Source organism: Poecile atricapillus, chromosome 22, assembly GCF_030490865.1.
Source record: "Poecile atricapillus isolate bPoeAtr1 chromosome 22, bPoeAtr1.hap1, whole genome shotgun sequence".
Taxonomy (NCBI): Eukaryota; Metazoa; Chordata; class Aves; order Passeriformes; family Paridae; genus Poecile; species Poecile atricapillus.
Genome location: NC_081270.1, coordinates 5140701 through 5157972, shown reverse-complemented (window position 1 = coordinate 5157972; position 17272 = coordinate 5140701). Strand labels below are relative to the sequence as shown.

At 39.1% G+C, this 17272-nt stretch overlaps 1 protein-coding gene across 3 annotated transcripts; it reads left to right on the top strand.

The window, feature by feature from the left end:
• Positions 1–1532: 1532 nt before the first annotated feature.
• Positions 1533–15446, top strand: PDPN (podoplanin). 3 transcript variants are annotated; one of them, XM_058855044.1, is made up of 6 exons: positions 1533–1854; positions 12377–12462; positions 12898–12991; positions 13224–13259; positions 13629–13730; positions 14304–15446. In XM_058855044.1, the coding sequence occupies exons 1-6, from the start codon at positions 1785–1787 to the stop codon at positions 14318–14320; spliced, it is 405 nt and encodes a 134-aa protein (XP_058711027.1). In that variant the 5' UTR covers positions 1533–1784; the 3' UTR covers positions 14321–15446. The 3 variants fall into 3 exon arrangements, with proteins under 3 accessions (XP_058711027.1, XP_058711028.1, XP_058711026.1); XM_058855045.1 differs by having other exon boundaries at positions 13629–13734; XM_058855043.1 differs by having other exon boundaries at positions 13629–13740.
• Positions 15447–17272: the final 1826 nt, after the last annotated feature.

Sequence of the window (17272 nt, the reverse complement as noted above, 5' to 3'; positions counted from 1 at the left end):
AATTTGTTTCAGTCTTTCAAAATAAGTTCCATTAAAACTGACATACTCCCCTAGCGATCTTCAGTTTCCTATGAGGAACATTTCCCCAAGAAGCAAACATTCTTTTAAATAAATTTGAAACAGAGTTATCAAGCAATAATTAATCCCAGACTTTAAGATGCTGCAAGTTAGTACATGGCAATGTTTATTTTGCTGTTTTCCTGAAGACAATCAGCCAATATTGCCTCTTGTTTCTTTGCATTGGCACCAAATGTTCTCATCCTACACTCCTTTTCATCACAAATAACACAATTATAGCACCATAATTGACAGCTAACAAATTCCTTCGGTACCTAGCACTTCAGAAAGAAAGAAAATACCTATGGAAGGTGTTGCATTCCCCATCTGCAGCCCTTTTTACATCACTGCTTATGTTTAGATTTGTTTGGGGCCTTTTATATCACCAAGTGTTGTGGGGTCTTTAACAACAGCTCAGACTCACATTCAATGTGCAAAACAATCCAGCCCTGGTTTCTGGGTTTCTTTTTTTGTTTGTTTGGTTGTGGGGAGGGTTTTGTGTGTGTATTTAGAAAGAGACAAAACCTCTGCCACAAGTCTGTCCCACTCCTCTGGCAGAGGTTATTCCACAGCTGTGGGGAGAAAGGAAATAAATCTGTGCTGGTGTCCTGGAACTGCAGAACCCAGGGGAGAGGGTCGCACATTTCCTCACCCAGCTCTGTCACTGGGACAGTTCACACATGAGCCCTGCTTAAAACTCACTACACTTATAAATAGATGCAACTCAGTCAAATATCCCTTGCCCAAGATGAGGCAAGATAGAAGTCATTGTTCCCCAAGTCCTGTTCAGCCCCAGTTTGTGTCTCAGAACCATTCTTGGTGAGCTGAGGTGTCTCTTACACAGGGTGGGGGTATCCAACCTCACACCCCTGCCCTGCAAAGCTGGAGCCCAGAAACAGCCAAGGAAAACGTGATGAGCCTTGCACAGGCTGCTGGAGGGGCTGCACCCCCAGAACTGCACATGGAAATGAAAAATCCTCTCTCTGAAGGGTGCTATCAGCTCCACAAGGCCAGCGAGCCTGTGGGCAGAGAGAAACAGTCAAGCACAGCCAGGGTGTCACTTGAGGACACAAGATGAGAGACACAGACACACAGGAAAATTCAGACAGTATTTACTGCTGAATTAAATAGCCTGCCCTAAAAACTATTTCAGTATCTCTAAATGCTCATTCAGTACCACACTTGCTTAGATAAACATGGGGGCTCACTTGGAAATGAAAAAAACATCAGTTCACTGCTGGAAATAACAAGAAAAATGTCCTTAGTGTTGTTCCTTAAGGATTTTTTAAAGACAGTTTGCAGAAGGGAGGGAACACCTCGCTTTGCCTAAATTCCTTTTCCCCCTTTGCTAAATAAAAGTCTTCTGAAAGCCACAACAGGTCCTGTAACTTTAAACCTGAGCTGAGATCATAATTTTGGTCCTGACCAAACAGCGTGGGGAGGGCGGGCCTGGCTGCTCATTGAGGACCACTTTGGGCTGCTTCCATCCCTTGGCTAAAGAAAAGAAGTCAGACTCCACTCAGTTTTCATTAACTGTTCAGTTATCATCTGAGAAAACCTCCCCTCTTTACGCTGCAGCAGCTAAAGGAATATTTGGAATACCAAAGTAATTTTTTGCAGTGATTTCTTTTTGTCATCTCAATTCTCCACTGCCTCTGAAAGAAATAATCTGAATTTGGATCCGTCTGGCTTCAGGATTGGAAAGCGACTCTCTAAGCAGATCAAATATGTTTATTAAAGTTCCATTCTTCATCTTCGTCCTGGGGAGCGTGCCTTTTGTAGCACTTGCTCAAGAAGGTAAGGAGAAAGTTTGGTTACAATTATTTCCAGACATTTCCTGTAATTTAACAGTTTCTGTGCTCTCTCATGAGTTACACAGTTATGCTGACCTGTTTGTAAAACTTGATTTGAAATTCTTAAACTGCAACTGGGCATCTACTACAGCTGTGATCTGGAAAGAAACACAGCAGAAGCTTTCGATGGGCTGAGTTTGACTGTATTAGGAAAGAATTCTGTGTGTGTCTGTAAGGGAGGGAGAGGTTTTGGGGCAGGCAGGGGAGGGATTCCCCCCACAGCCCTTGGAAAAGGCTCCAGAATCACTGGAACACACACAGCGGGCTCTGCAAGCAATGATTTACTTTAACTGACATTTAGGGGTATAACTCCATGAAAGCAACTTGTAAATCTGTTCATTCAGGAGTTTAATTTCTGTGCTTAGAGACATTTAAGATTTTTAGCATTTGATCCTTATGCAGGGCTTTGCTAAGTTTAACTTAGCCATAAGCAATATCTATACAATGAGGGAAACTAAACCAGGGGGAATTATTGCCGGGTATGAAAAGTGCTATGTACCAAAAAGAACAATTTGGAAAGGTATGTATTTGGAATTTTATAAGAAATATACACTTCTGGGTAAAATAGATGCTTAAGTCTTTCTACAGCTAAAGGAGAGGAGTCTGATTTGCTAACAGTAAATCAGAATTACCCTGACCAAGACTTGATTCCAGGAATGTCACTTTGCAGCTCAGTCTTTCTGAGCAGTGTTTGACTCATGGTGAATGAATTGGCCATGAGGAATTGTGGTTTACAGCTGCCATTGCCATGGAACATGTTCCAAGCAGTGCTGTAGCAGTTTCAAGTGCTCTAAATACAGTAACTAAACTCAGCCCACTGCTCTCTTGGATTTGGGAACCCAAACTTTCAAATAAATGAATTACATATTAATTTAATTACATATAATTAATTTTTTTAAATAAAAAAGTACCTGATTTTGGTCTGATAACAATCAGTATCATCCTGCTGGAAAGAATGGAGCTATATTGATACACCCTGTGTGTGGATGTTGAAACTTCTAATGGTGTTCTGTATGTCAGGACATGAGGCTGAAATTTGGAGTTATGCTTCAAAATTTCACAGAAGAACTCAAGTCAACAGATATTAGGCAAGTCACAAAAGTTGTTTTCTAGGCTCACCCAGCCACCTTGTTCTTAAAAAGCATCTATATTAAATGTACTAAAGTTTAAAGCCATTAGAAATGAGGCAAAACCACCACTATTTTATAGAATTACCTTAAGCAATCTAAGATACCAGAATTACAGGTTAAAAGGTGTTTCATCTTCAGGCTTTTGAGAAGTTTTAAATCATATTTTCTCTCAGCTCTGAGAGGAGTCCAGCAACAATCAGGCTGAAACCCTACTAATCACAAAAATATAAGAATATTTCCTGCTTGCAAAACCTTACCTCTGCTTTATTACCTGTACAGTTTGCATTGAGCTCCAAAGTTGGATCAGGAATGTGATTTTCAGTATTTAAGGTTTTCTGTATCTGTTTAGGCTATTTCTTCACATGGAGCCAGTCATTTAGGATAACTTCCAAAGGACACACCAGGAAAATAGACTCCAGATAAAATAAGTCTGGAGTATTTAGTGTTTATCACTGCTGTTTACTGATAAGCATCAGCAATTAGAAATTAGAGCAGATATGAAGTGGCAATGCCACCTTCAGCAATCTCTGCTGGCTGACAGCGAGATGGGGGAAGGCTTGACTTGTACAGCGCTTGGTGGAGTGGCTTTATCCAGACTGGTGAACCTCTGGGGAACACAGCTGGCCTGAGGGTTTCAGAGGAAATAAAGTCTCCTTCTGATACCTCTTAACCTGGAACAAAAAATAAATAATCCTGCAGCTTCCCTTTTCTTATGGCTGGGCACTCCAGGTTACAGATTGAGACCAAATTGAGAGCAGCAGCTTTGTTTCCATCAGGAAGCGTATTTCCAATTTCCAAAAGGATTATTATTATTATTACCAATAATAATAATCATCATCATTCTCACTGTCGTATTAGCAGATACCTCTGGGCCCTGCTGATCTCGTTCAGCATGTCAAAACTCAGGCAAATCTTCACAGAATCACAGGAGCTGAGGTGGAAGTTGGCCTGAACGAGCACCCATTTCCTGATTCCAAACCTTTCCCATGGTGCTGCATCATTGCAGAAAAGGAGATTACTCTGTTGGCTGTCACATAACATGAACAAAAATTAACATGATTGTTTAACAAGATACCACATGTCACTTGGGCTATATCAACTGTCCATGTGCCTGATCTTACCTAGAGGCAAATATTAGATTATATTTCCTTATGCAAGGCAGGTTTATAGCAGGTCATGTTACGTTTGGTTTGGACTGAAAGTAAGAACATGGACAGGATAATTCAGATAAAATGTGTTTATATCATAAGAAAGGAAATTGAAGTTTACAATCGGGTATGAAAGATGAAAAAGTGTTTTGTTTTTCAAAATTGTAAAAAAAAAGACAAATTATGAAATCACAAAAAAAGATTTTTTCAAAAGAGTCCTGATTTACCCAAAATCTGTCATAATTTCAGAAGAGCCAAACAACAAAATCAGGCAACTCTAAATCCTTTTGAAAATTGAACTCTGTAACTGCTGGTTGTAAACAAAATATACAAGCAAATTGAGCAGTCACAAATTGAAAAGGGGCCCAGTCTTCTACTAAACAAACCTTTCATCCTGCATGAAGAGTGATGAGTACTCTTACACATCCCATATATACCTCTTTATGATATGAATCAACTTCACATGTCCAATACCAAAGCAAATATCACAGAAAGGAGAAAATCATCTTGCTCAGTTAGTAGATCTGCAAGTTAGCATATCTGGTTTTTCAGTGTATTTGTGGAAAACCAGCAGAGAACAAATAAAATTTGATTTCTCCTCAGCTGGGCAAGCAGAGAGGTTTGCACATCTGTATCCCACCAGTTAGTTTTTGAATCTGTAACTTCACAAACAAAGAAAAGAGTCATATTTAAGGGTTTACAAGTGGACCTTTCATTAACTCAGGCTGCACACTAAAACTGGAAACAGAGAGGCCAGATTCTCAGCTCCTGCAATTCAGCAGTTTCCACTGAATCTGTGCATTTACCTCAGATCAAGGACTTGTAAATCATCTGCAAAAAAACCAAAAAACAAAACCAAAGCAGCAAAGAAGCTGGAGAGAATTTAGGTAGATAATGAGGCAGTGCAGGAAGGTTTTCAGGCTGTGAGGCTCCAACAGGACCATGTGGTGTTTTTCCTTGTGTCACTTGAGGTGAGCCACACGAGGACCACAGAAATGTCCACTGCTGCTGCTGGCCCTGCTCGGGCACATGGCCTGGATCAGTGGCACATTTATTTTGTTGGTTTGTTTGTTTTTTGTCTGGATGTGGTCAGAGACTACAGGATGGAACCCAAATGCTGCCAGATCCTACCACTGACGTCCTCCCAGATCCTCTCAAAGGGCCCCTCTGATTTGTGTGTGCACAGACCATCCTCTCCATGGGGATTAATCCCACAGCAAAGCTCAGAGCTCTGCAGTGCACAATTTGTTACACAGAGTTTCAGAAAAATATGTGGGATTGGGACTATAGGTATGCTGGGATGTGCTAAAGAGAAACAAATGAGGAAAAATAAGAGACAAATGCACTATTGATTTCCAACTCTCCATCTCAGAAGCTTGGCCAAAAACTCTCAAAAGACATAGAACTGGTGCTGAGCACATTCTCATGTTGCTTTATGACTTCCTCATGTTTTTTTCCATCCTTCTATTTGTTGATTACAAACACTACAACATCCAGCACAAACTGCATCAGAATAATCCTTTGTGAGGGCACAATTCAGCTGTTACACCATCACCATTTTCAGGCAAGCACGTACTCTGGTAGGAGAGCTTTAGTCACACTTAGGGACACACTTAACTCCAAACCCATATTAAAATGTTTTTATGACTATGAAACCCATCCAAACATTAGCTAGTCTATTGTTAGTGGAGTATAAAAGTCAGACTAAACACATTTGAAGGGAACTTGCCTGCTGCATGGCAACATGAAGTAGGTAGCCAAAAATCACTGTGTGAACAGAATTAACACCTAAGAGTTTCCAGTTCGGTGTCTGGCATGAGTATTTCAAACAAATGACTTGAGGAACCTGCAAAATGTTCTGCTTGCAGATACAAAGGTTAATAATCTCCAACAAGGCAGCTGTGAAAGGGCACATGGCTGCAGCCTCAGAGTCCAGAGCAGGAAGTCATTTAGGGAAAATATTAGTTTATTACTGTATTAGAGGTCATTTCTTAATTCATTTTGTTTTCATTTGCATATCCCAGTATCTGTATGCAGATGTCTGCTTTGTGCTGCACATGTGTCCAAATTTCCCAATTTACAGCAAGTTTTGTACTTTTCTCCTTGTCTTGGCTGCAACTCTCCTTCTTAGTCAGCCATGCAGTGAAAAGACTGAAAGTTCTGTGATTCTGCCACTTTACAGCAAGATACAAGAGACATTTACACCTTGATCACAAGCCAAACTTTGTTCCAACCCTCACTGCTCAGAGCAATTAGACTGTTAGTAAAACTGCAAGCAGGGAAATGGGGTCACAGGACAGAAAATCTCAATAAGAAAGTAATTTTATCCCATATTCATGGGATAGCAAGTCTGAGGTCAGTGTACTTAGTAGACAAGAAAGCAGAGGTTGACACAACTACTTTATTAAAAGCATAAATTTGGAATACTCATCCCTAGCCCTGCAAGGAATATTTTAAAGGAATATCCTGTAATGGAGTTCATCATTTCCTTCCTAGTGCCCACAGCTCTGTGGCTGATTTTACCATGCATAAGACAAAGTTTAGGAAGTTTCCAGTTTTATCTCCCCTGGCTTTGTTTTGTGACTCTGGTTGGGGTCGTTACATACACCAAGCACTTGAAGAGTTGCTTCTCTATCTGCCCAGTTAAAGCACATTTTGGTTTGCTTTTCTGCCAGCGGGATATTGTAACATTCAGAAGACATGTGATTTACTCGAGGAGCAGCCCAGTGCTTCTTTGCCACTTGGCACTGTCGATTTAAACTCTGGCTTCGTTCCTTTGGCTAAGCCAGCCCCAGCAATAAAACCCATCTGTAGCAGGGTGTGGTGACCGAAGGAAATGTTTCTGACAATTCAGCAAAGCATTGTCATCACGAGTTACATGGAATACCTGACCAAAGTCAGTCATACTCTAAATAAGGCTGAGCTAAATCCTTCCTTGTGCTTCATGACCATTTCCCGACTGGCAGATACTTTCCAAAGTTTCTGGTATTTTGTCACCCAGCTTCCTTCGTTAAATAGAGCAGAGCTGTGGGTCTTTGTCTAAGGAAACTGCAGAAAGCACTTCAGGATTTAGACAGTACATACTTTCTCCTGAGCAACAGTCTAGACACTCAAATACACGCCAGGGGATTTTTAATGGCGTGACAGATCACTCCAACTTCCAGAAAGAATTAACAGAGAAAGAAAATGCCAGTGTTGTGGCCCCAAACAAACCAAGGACACAGAGTTCTCGGGATACTACAGATACACTTCTGCAGGAGCCCCAGGTACAAATGAGAATTTCAGTTCTCATTAACAAACTTCCCTACTTTTCTGAAGTCTGAATATTTTAACTGTCAAAAAATTCAAGCTGAAAAATTCAAACCCCAGAATCCACTACTTTATGTTTTTTGAACCCTTGTATTTTCAAAGTACAAAAAGTTTTGTGGCTTGGATTTGAAAGTGTTGAACAATTTCACAACAAAATAAACACCTGTATGCTTAAAAAAAAAAAAATCAAATAATATAAAAGTAACAGAAAACTATTCTCAGACAAAATTAAGCTAATGTAGATTTTGGACATGACTCTGGAATCCACTTAAATTGAGGATGAAGCCAAATCACAGACAAAACTGCTTTTGAAAATTACAGAGCTGCTGGATTTAAAAGGCAGATCCCTTGCAAATCATGCATTTTTATTAAACCTCCACCACCATGAATAGAAATATTCACTGAATTACAATAGAACCAATTCCAATAATGATACAGTGACTCAGTTTGCTCACAATCAAATTAAAGTCTCTAAGTGAAGAAGGGAAAAAGGGAATTCCTGTATCATGCAATAAATGCTGAATAAAATGCAGTCAAAACAGGATGGCAAGCACACACATCCATGCACAGTCCTTCAAACAACACCTCTGGGTCTGTAACAATTCCTGAAGCAGACACTGAAATCTGTCACTCAGCTCCAGATGTTTGCTCAGTTACATCTCCAGCAGAAAAGGGAGATGTCCCAAGTGGCCCATCCTGCTAAACTTTCTGCTAGCTGATATTTTCAGCTGTTATAAATAACTGAAGCTGGTTTTATTTTTTTCTTTTCATTTCACGTAGAAACAGGGCAATGAGTAAAGGATTATTGCAGTTCTTGCTGGAGGGAATCCTTCAAGGTTTGCCATTTTTATCTCCTGGTCTCTTATCAGAAATGGAAACATTCTATTTTGAGGGCTTCCTATTTCAAGGACTAAGCTAAAATAGAGGCTTACCACTGCCTTTACCCACTAGTGTTTGGGTTTATTCAGGTTTATGCAAGGAGAGAAACAAGATCCTACAACATTTTTCATCTTCAGAAGTATCTTTGTTGGTTTTGGAGATACCTGAAAGAAATGTTAATGAACAAGAGTTTTACAACTCCCTCTCCTTTCCAACACAACCACTGTGCTTTGAAAGCAGCCCTAAGAGGTTTTTCTAGTAAACTGTCACGCATGGAAGTAGTGAGCTCAGCTTCTCCTAAGTGGGTCATGGGATGCTTAAGCATGGGAGGTTTTCAAAGTAGTATTAAACTTTTAAAGACATCAAATTTTGTCCTGGTGTGAGAAGCTGCAGCCTGAGAGCAGCTGGGACTTTGAACTGAAAGGCTCCCAGCTGGAGCTTTGGCAGGAAGGGATGCAATGATTAATTCACATCTGCAGCAACATATAGCTGCAAACAGAGGAGGCTCCTTGGAGACAGCCCCAGCACTGTGAGGCAATGTTTTTATTTACAACCTCCTCTAAGATAATATTAAGAACACGTGCAGAAGCACCACTTAACCCTGACTCTTGCTACATTTGGCCCACATCAGATGAAACCAAGGAATGACACAGGGACACACCCCCTAAATCCCATTTGCATTCCCTTTGATGTCAGTGGTGCAGAGCCTTGTACTGGGTACTGTTCAGTAGTGTCTCCCAATTTCATTTCAATATTTAACTTCATTATGACTTTCTCCAACAAAGAGCTGTCTGGTATCCCGTGTTCCTTCCTACAAATGCAGAGCACTGACAATAAATTGCCTCCCAATCTTTCTCTGGAATGTATTTTGGTAGTGTCTAACCACCACTGAGCCACCTCCCCTGTCGGTCTAAAATGAAGCTGGAAATAGAATCCAGAATAGAATATCTGCATCAAATTCACAACCTCAGCTTGAACAGGGCTGGGACAAGACCTCCAGACTGACAGAAACCAGATCAGCCTGAGCTTTGGGCAGTTCATAGGGATGCCATATTCCAGTTTCCCTTTGCAGTTAAGGAAAGGCAGCACTGCCAAGGATGACCCAAATCTCAGGTGAGCTGAATTATCTTCTAGAGGTATTTATTTTTTTCCCTACAGACTATGAAAGAAGATAAGGGCAAGCAGACACTTTATTTAGGTGCCTTTATTAAGAACCTAAAATTAGGCAAGATTAATCTGGGCCACCTCCTTTTGTCAATCACAGTGCTGAGAGGGCAAAGACACTGAAATAGGTTTTCTACCTGCCACTCATGGCCAAGAATTTGCAACAAGTATCACAAAAGAAAAAATTATTTTACGTTTCTTTGTGACTTTCACTAATTTTCTACACCTTTGGTGTGTGACACACTTTCCTTTCCTGCCTTCACTACCAGACAATTTTCAGGGCTGAAAGTTACTGCCATGCCAGGAGTATAAGCAGCTTCTCCCAATAAGCTGCTTGTTGTTAACAAATAAAATATATTTCACCTTCTACTGGGGATTTTCCTCTAGTAATTGGTTTTCTCCTTCTCTGTTTATTATCAACTAGTGAATAAAGGATATTTCTTCAGTTCTGACTGGGGTTACAAGGTAAACTCATCCATACACATTTGAGTTCTATTGCTATTTCTTAGTTCACACTTAACATTTACATAGCCATGATTGTACATATTTGTATGATGTAAAACAATATTGTATTTCAAGGATATTATTTTATAAGCAAAAAATAAAGATTATAAAATAGTGCTATATCTTAAATTGCACTGATATTTAGAGAGTGTCTAAATATATAACAAAGGGTCAGCCCTCTTTATGCTACTTCAAAAATACCTGGTCAAAAAATGACCAAACCATTATTTTTACCATCTAATTTGGAACACTGATTTACCCTGTTTTAGTCTTTCCATAGATTATAAAGTGATTTCTGGGAGACCAACTGGTTTAATTAGCTATATTTGGTCTCATGTTGGCATAACATGAATAAAGCTTCTTCATCTACTGCTGCCTAAAGTAGTAGCTGCACAGCGTTTTAGCTCCTAAATAGAAACTGTACCTGTGGTCAGGCTTAGAAGGATACAGAAATACAAAATTCTATTTACTTCAGTAAACATGGAATTAGAAATCTAAGTTTAGTTCAGTGTTTGGTCTCTTGGCAATGAGACAAAGCTCTCAGTCTTACATTGGTGGAGACTGATAAAAATTATCTATTTTGGTTGAGAAAACAGTTTTGGGGGCAAAGGAAAAATATTTGCAAATTTCCAGTAGAATGAAAATGAGAGTTTCAAGCAAAACCAGGTTTTTTTTTTACCTCAATGGAAAAATCATTCATCTGCATGAAAAATTTCCTTTAAGCTTCCAGTACTTTTTTTTTTCTTTACCAACTTCAAAATTAAATATTGGCTTTTTTTTTTTTATTTGAAACAATATTTTTAAATTAAAAGGGGCAGGTAAAAATGAACAAAATTTAAATGAAACTTACAACTAAGGAAAAACAATTTCTGAGTGATGTCTGCACAGCTGATCCAAAGAGATTTTACCCTTTTTTTTTTTTTAATTTTGACTGCTATCAAGCAAAATGCCCATCCTAATTTCAGTCACAGAACAAAAGCTGTTTACTTGCCTCTATATCATTTATAAAACAAGTAGGGTGCATTCAGGCATAATGAAGTTTTCCATAAGAAGTATTTGGAGCCAATCTAACAACTCAGAAATTGTCCAACTTCACATGCAGAGGAGATGAGAATGTTTTTAGGTCGCTAAACAAAAAGTGTAATTAGTAGAAACAGTATCACAATTTAATAAAACAAAGAGGTTGTGAATATTTCTCATACCTAAGATATTCAAATGTACTGCAATTTTCACTCTTTAAAAGAATTCTTGTGAAGAGCTGTCTTTCTTCTGATCTGGTTGCTTTGATAAATAGAAGCTAGATACAAAATTTAAATCCAGGAAAGAAGTTTTTGGTGTTTTTTTTAATCTGAAGTACTTGCTCAGGATATCTACCATTAACTCTTTGCTTTAGTTTCAGCCACTGGTATTTGCAATTAGCAGGACCTTTATGCCCCAGGCAGCAGCAGGAGAAGCATCCTCACCTGGCTTTGTAATCACCAGGAATTACAAACTGCCAGGAGCTCTCACACCACATTAACATCACACTCTGCCTGTCACACGGTTATGAATCAGCACGAAATTGAATTAAATGATATTTAGGTTTTTTCAGCACACTCTTGGTACTGCCAGTTATCTCCACACAGATGTAACTTTCCTGTTTTACCTTGTTCCAGCTCATTTCCCTACTGGTGTATTTGTGAATTAACAGCACTGTTTGTGCTAAAATCTAAATATCCATTTTATCAAAGAGCAGAGATGAACTAGGGGTCCAGAAAACCCTTACATTGTTGTCTAAATATTCAAATTATGGCAACTAAGGTTTGCAGCCTTAGGAAAGCCTCAGGACTGATTTGCGTAGGAATATTTCCAAACTATAGCTGCACCCATAAGCATTGATGGCAGCTCTAAAAATAAAGATTACAGCTGGGGCTGAGCTGAAAGATGGGAGAAAGCTTTCATTGTTTTAGAAAATGGAAGATGCTTGAAGTCATCTATCCTAATACCTAAACTAATGCTTAGCTTGAAATCTGGAATCATCACATCCACTTTGGAGAAACTTCACTTAATAAACCAGGAAATCTTTTCTTAGATAAAATGTTAATAACCAGTATGTTTCAAGGTTGTACCAGGGTTAAGTGGTGCAGTTAACTCAGCTTTTTGTCCTACTGCTTTGGACAGGAGTATAACGGAATTCAAGCTTATTCCAAATCATTTCCCATTCCCATGTGGGCAAGGGCAGGGAGACAGAACACTACACAGAGGTCAAGTTTAATAAAGTTTATGTGTCAGAGGAGCCAGAACATGTGATTACCAAGTAAAATCCTGACTCATTTTCTAAAATTTTATTCAGCAAGCTCCGTTCTAGAAGGAGAAGAAAGTGCAACAATTGATTTCAGAGACAGAAATGACACAGATTATGAAGAATTACCAACAATAGTGAGTATATAATGCTAAATAAAAGATATTTTATGCTACCTTTTTATTCACTGTCACCTCCCACCTCTTCAGTATCTTCCAAACAATTTCAGTGAAACTAAACTCAAAATCTAATTTACAAAAACCCACTGAAAAAAGTCAGGTCTGCAAAATTCTGCAGCCTCCTACACCTTTTGTAATCTTACCAAGAGATCTGATGTAGAAAGCCTCTAGCTGGGAAGACAAATCAGCTTGCCTTGGTTTGTTTTGGTCACTGTACACTGTCAAACATGAGAGGTGACAACTAAAAAAAAAAATCCATGCCTGACAGACCAATAAATTTAAATGTTACTTTATACATGTGGACTGAATGTACAGAGGTTTACTTTTCCCTCTTTTCCACTCCAATTCTTGTCATTGCCCACAAGATAACACAGTGTAACAAATCTCTTGCAGTTTGGAGAGCTGAAGACCACAGAAAGTACCTCTGTCCTGGAAGGAGAAAGTGAAAATGCTACTGCTTATGAAGTTAACACAGAAAGTCTTGATGGTAAAAATCCCTTTCATTTCTATTTTTTCATATCCAAGTTCTACTGCCATCTACTAAACAATATCTGGAAATCACAAATACTCTCCCAAACTTTATTTGCTCACTTTCTACCAAAAGAACAACCACAAACCATTGTGACAAAGTCAGTAAAGATTTTCCATAGCCTTTCAAATTGGAAGGCAACATTCAGGACAAAGCAGAGTGAGTAATTATGGTCTTTCTGTCTTTACAGGTGAACGGAGCGGGGAACCAGAGAAAACTGATGAAGGTATTAAAGAGAAGATTTGCTTATAAAGACAAGGGGGGATGTAACTGCCAGGCAATTCCCCTCCCTGCAGCCCTTCCTGTGCCCATGGCATTAAGTAAAAGTTTCAGGGGAGGCACAGCCTGCTCCCTGAGCTGCCTTCCCTGGCTCACCTGATGGTTCTCTCCATACCCACATCCACATGGAGCCCTTCAGCCCAAAGGCACGCTCACATCCTGAACATCCTGAACATCCAATCCTGCTTCAGAGTGCACGATAGTAAGAAATTTCCCCAAGGGGTGTGATGCAGCAGAACAACACCAGGTCTATCAGTAGCCTCTTATCAATGGTGTCCATGAGATACACACTAACATTCCCAATTTCTTCTTCCAGGTGGTCTGGGAACAATTGCACTGGTTGGAATAATTGTTGGAATCATTGTTGCAATTGGAATCCTTGCTGGAATAATAATTGCAGTTGTAAGGAAGATGTCAGGCAGGTACTCGTAAGTAAATTGCTCATCAGGCTTTTTCTTCAAGCATCTTCCTCTGAGCAGGGTCACAGGAATCTCTTGGGAAATTTCCAAGGTTTCTGTTTTGACAAAACAACCCATTTTCCTGTTATACAGTGCCTTAGACTCAGCAAGAGCTGCCAGTGAGCTATGGGGTCTGCACGCTCTCATGTGCTTCAGAAGAACTTCCCAGACAGTGTGCACATATTGTAATAATATCAGATTCTTGGGGCTGGGATTACTCTGATGAGCAGAATAATTCATGAGGAAGGACTACAGGACTAAGTTCCAGAAGTAGTGGATAACATGTGGACATTGAGGAATGATCTCTACCTTATTTTTTGGTGACACACAAACCTAAAGAGTTTTACACACTCTGAAGGAGTAAGAAAATCCCAGAAAACTGGCCAGATACTGTGCACCAGGAAAAAGCAAAACAGGAGCTAGGAAGAGAAGTAAAAATGTGATAGGAAAGAAAAAGAGAAGGAGGAAAAAAGATCATGTAACTCACATTTGAGTAATGATGAACAATAAAATGTCTACTTTTTGTTTTCCAGACCCTAAACACAATTGAAACATGCAACCATGCCAGTCCATGCCGAAAAATACAAGTGCTTCTTATTTTATACAAACTAAAGACTATTCCTGTATTTGTGTGAGAAGATGATCCATGGAAAATATTGTCAAATAATTTCAGATCTATGGGGATACCACACATCTCTAAGGACCACCCTCACACCCCCCTTGCACCGAGCATGGAACATTTCATAGGATTTTCTACTAACCAGAATTTTACTAGAAGAAAAAGATTTTGCAGTAAGAAAAATCCTGCAGCAAAGAGATGTACATCTGAAACGTGATTTGCAGGTATTATATGCTTGGGGTTTAAATGCTACCAAAGATTTTTTCACATTACATTCTATGTATTCTTTAAAAAAAAAAAAAAAAAGTGGTTTTGACTGGTTAAGTGCTCCTGGCATGTTTATCTATAACATGATGTATCAAAAAGGAGGAATTAGCTTCAGTGGCAACCAGTTATTTACAAAATAGGAAAATACTGGATTTTGGAAGCTAAAATCTTTCCACTACTGATACAGATTTTCTGCTCTTGATACTTATGTTATTTTGTGGCAAAATATGGTAGGTCTGGCTGGAACTGATCTACCAACTGAAAGCTTGCTCGTCTAACTATGGCATCAGGAATTTCCTGCCTTCTCTTGTTGCAGAGGTATGCAGGAATTGAAATACACATCCTGAATTAAGGGATGCTTGGAAAATACCCAGTTTTGATGGGTCACTTTAGAGCTGACGTGTAGAAGCTTTTGAATTAGCGTACAACATGATATTTCTTTATGTCTGTCCCATTTTCTAACTGTACAGTTGATTTGTTTGACAACTTGTGCAACACCAGGTCAGAATGTGTCACTGCTTTGGAGTCTGCAGCTTTTCTGAGGCTTATTTAGAGCAGCACAGCCTGAATATACAGAGCTCAGAGCAAAGTCTTTGCACGTCAAGTGGCTGCAGTGCATCAGGTTTCCTAAATTTTATGGCATTTCAGTGTTTGGTGTAAAAATCATGACAATCAATATTGTCATCCATTTCTAAATTTGTCAGTTTATCTGTGTTTGCTTTTCTGTTTCTTTCATGTGCCTTCAATATCAATACAAGCTTTGGAAATAAAAATCGTAATATAAACTGTATTATTTTACAATAATTGTTCTTGGTTTTCTTTAAAAAAAAGTAAAATTCCTTAAACTTCCTTCAATTTTCCTGACTTATTTCGCTACTTGTCTTAATGCAATGTCTACAACCAAGTCATTTGACACTGATAAATGAATTATAATTTAAACATATATCTAAACATATTAGAGAAAACTAATTCAGAAGTCTCTAGTTAGTTCTGGAGCTGATGTGACGAGACCCTCAGTCTGTGACCAAGGAATAAGCTTTATCTTTGTGTAAATTCATATGAAAACAGGAAAATTAAAGTTTTTTCTTCTTTCAGCAAAAGAATATGAATTCTGTTAGCCTCAATTTAACAATTTGTTATCTGTAGTGGGAAATACCCCATAAGGTGCTCTGATGCCTGCTCAAATGCATGGCATATGGAATTATGAATTATTCACCCATTGGAGAGAATAGCACAGATGTCACCAGTTTCTTCTGCATCAGCTCAGTCACTGCTAATTTGCAAATAGCAAAATGAGGAAACCTTTCTTATGCCACCAATAGTAACAATGCCCCATTTCAAAAATATAACAGAGAACTTTTCTGGGCAGTTCTGAGTTTCCCTGGATTATGGACAGAACAGTTGAACAGTTGAACAGTTGAACATTCAACATGTTCAAGGACACTGTGCTTTGTTCCTACTCCAGAAGCCATTTTAACTTCATACCACAACTACTTAATTTTTCTGGTCTTAACTGTGCCTTTATAGCCCACCCACTTGTTTAAGGGAAGTTGGGTTTTTTTAAATCTTAGGTAAAAAAATCAACCTTTGACCAAATGGCCCATGCTCCACTGAAACTTTTAGGGGCTTCCAGCACTGGAGATTCAGTACTAAATATTGTGCTGTACTAAATATGATGAACAAAAACACAAAGAGAATTTCCTTCTGATTATCAGTTGGAGTCCAGGATATTCAGTTATGGCTAAAGAAAGCAAGGGCTCTGAAGAACCAGAAGGTATCTTTTATTTTGAAAATCTAGCAACTGCTTCTGCACTGATACATTCAATATTCTCATGATTCATACACCTTGCTGCCTAGAAATCTCAAGTGCAGAACATGCCAGTCAGCTTCAAGCAAACCTCAAGAAACAATGGAAAATTCATTAAAATCTTGCACATTTGTTATTTATCTATGTGTTACTGAATCCTTGATTTAATTAATCTGTAATTTAATGATACAAAGGTTTTGGAAATGCAGACTAAGGATGCACACAGAGATTTGTACCTCACATGAATCCACTGCAGCATTCTGTGACTGAGCTGTCATTGCCTCGCATTCTCCAGCTTCCTGTTACTAGTTCAGGACCTCAAAGGTGGGTTGAGCACAAGCTGTGTGGGGTTTTTGGTGAAATTTCTGGGGAAGATGGGACCTTTTCTGCAATGTGAGAAGTCAAACAGCACATTGTCCCAGGGCAAATCCTTCTGTGAGCTGAAAGGAGTGATCAGTACACGCTTGTGCGACCGAGGCCAAGGTCAGGAGACTTCCTATGCATGAGAGCACATGAGGAAACAGCAGCTCCATGCTTTCACCAGCTGGCCAAGCTTGACTTTTATTCACAGGGAGCAACACTCAATAAATCAACACTTGCTTTTAACTTATAGTCCTCACTCCTGATCATATTCATTCCTTTAGAATTAGTAACAATAATGTTCCCTTTTGCAGCTTGGCTTTGAGTCATGAATGTGGCTCCCCTGAACAGACAAGCAGGCACCAGGCTTCCTGTGAGAATGCCAGATGTCACTAAAAAATATCATAAACATAGTTGTCCCCTTGCATTTGTGTCTGTGGGGAAGATAC

Coding starts and splice junctions, on each gene's coding strand:
- PDPN (XM_058855044.1), top strand. CDS start 1,785: ATGTTTATTAAAGTTCCATTCTTCATCTTCGTCCTGGGGAGCGTGCCT. Junction 12,463..12,897: donor ATGAAGAATTACCAACAATA/GTGAGTATATAA, acceptor AATCTCTTGCAG/TTTGGAGAGCTGAAGACCAC. Junction 13,260..13,628: donor ACCAGAGAAAACTGATGAAG/GTATTAAAGAGA, acceptor TTCTTCTTCCAG/GTGGTCTGGGAACAATTGCA.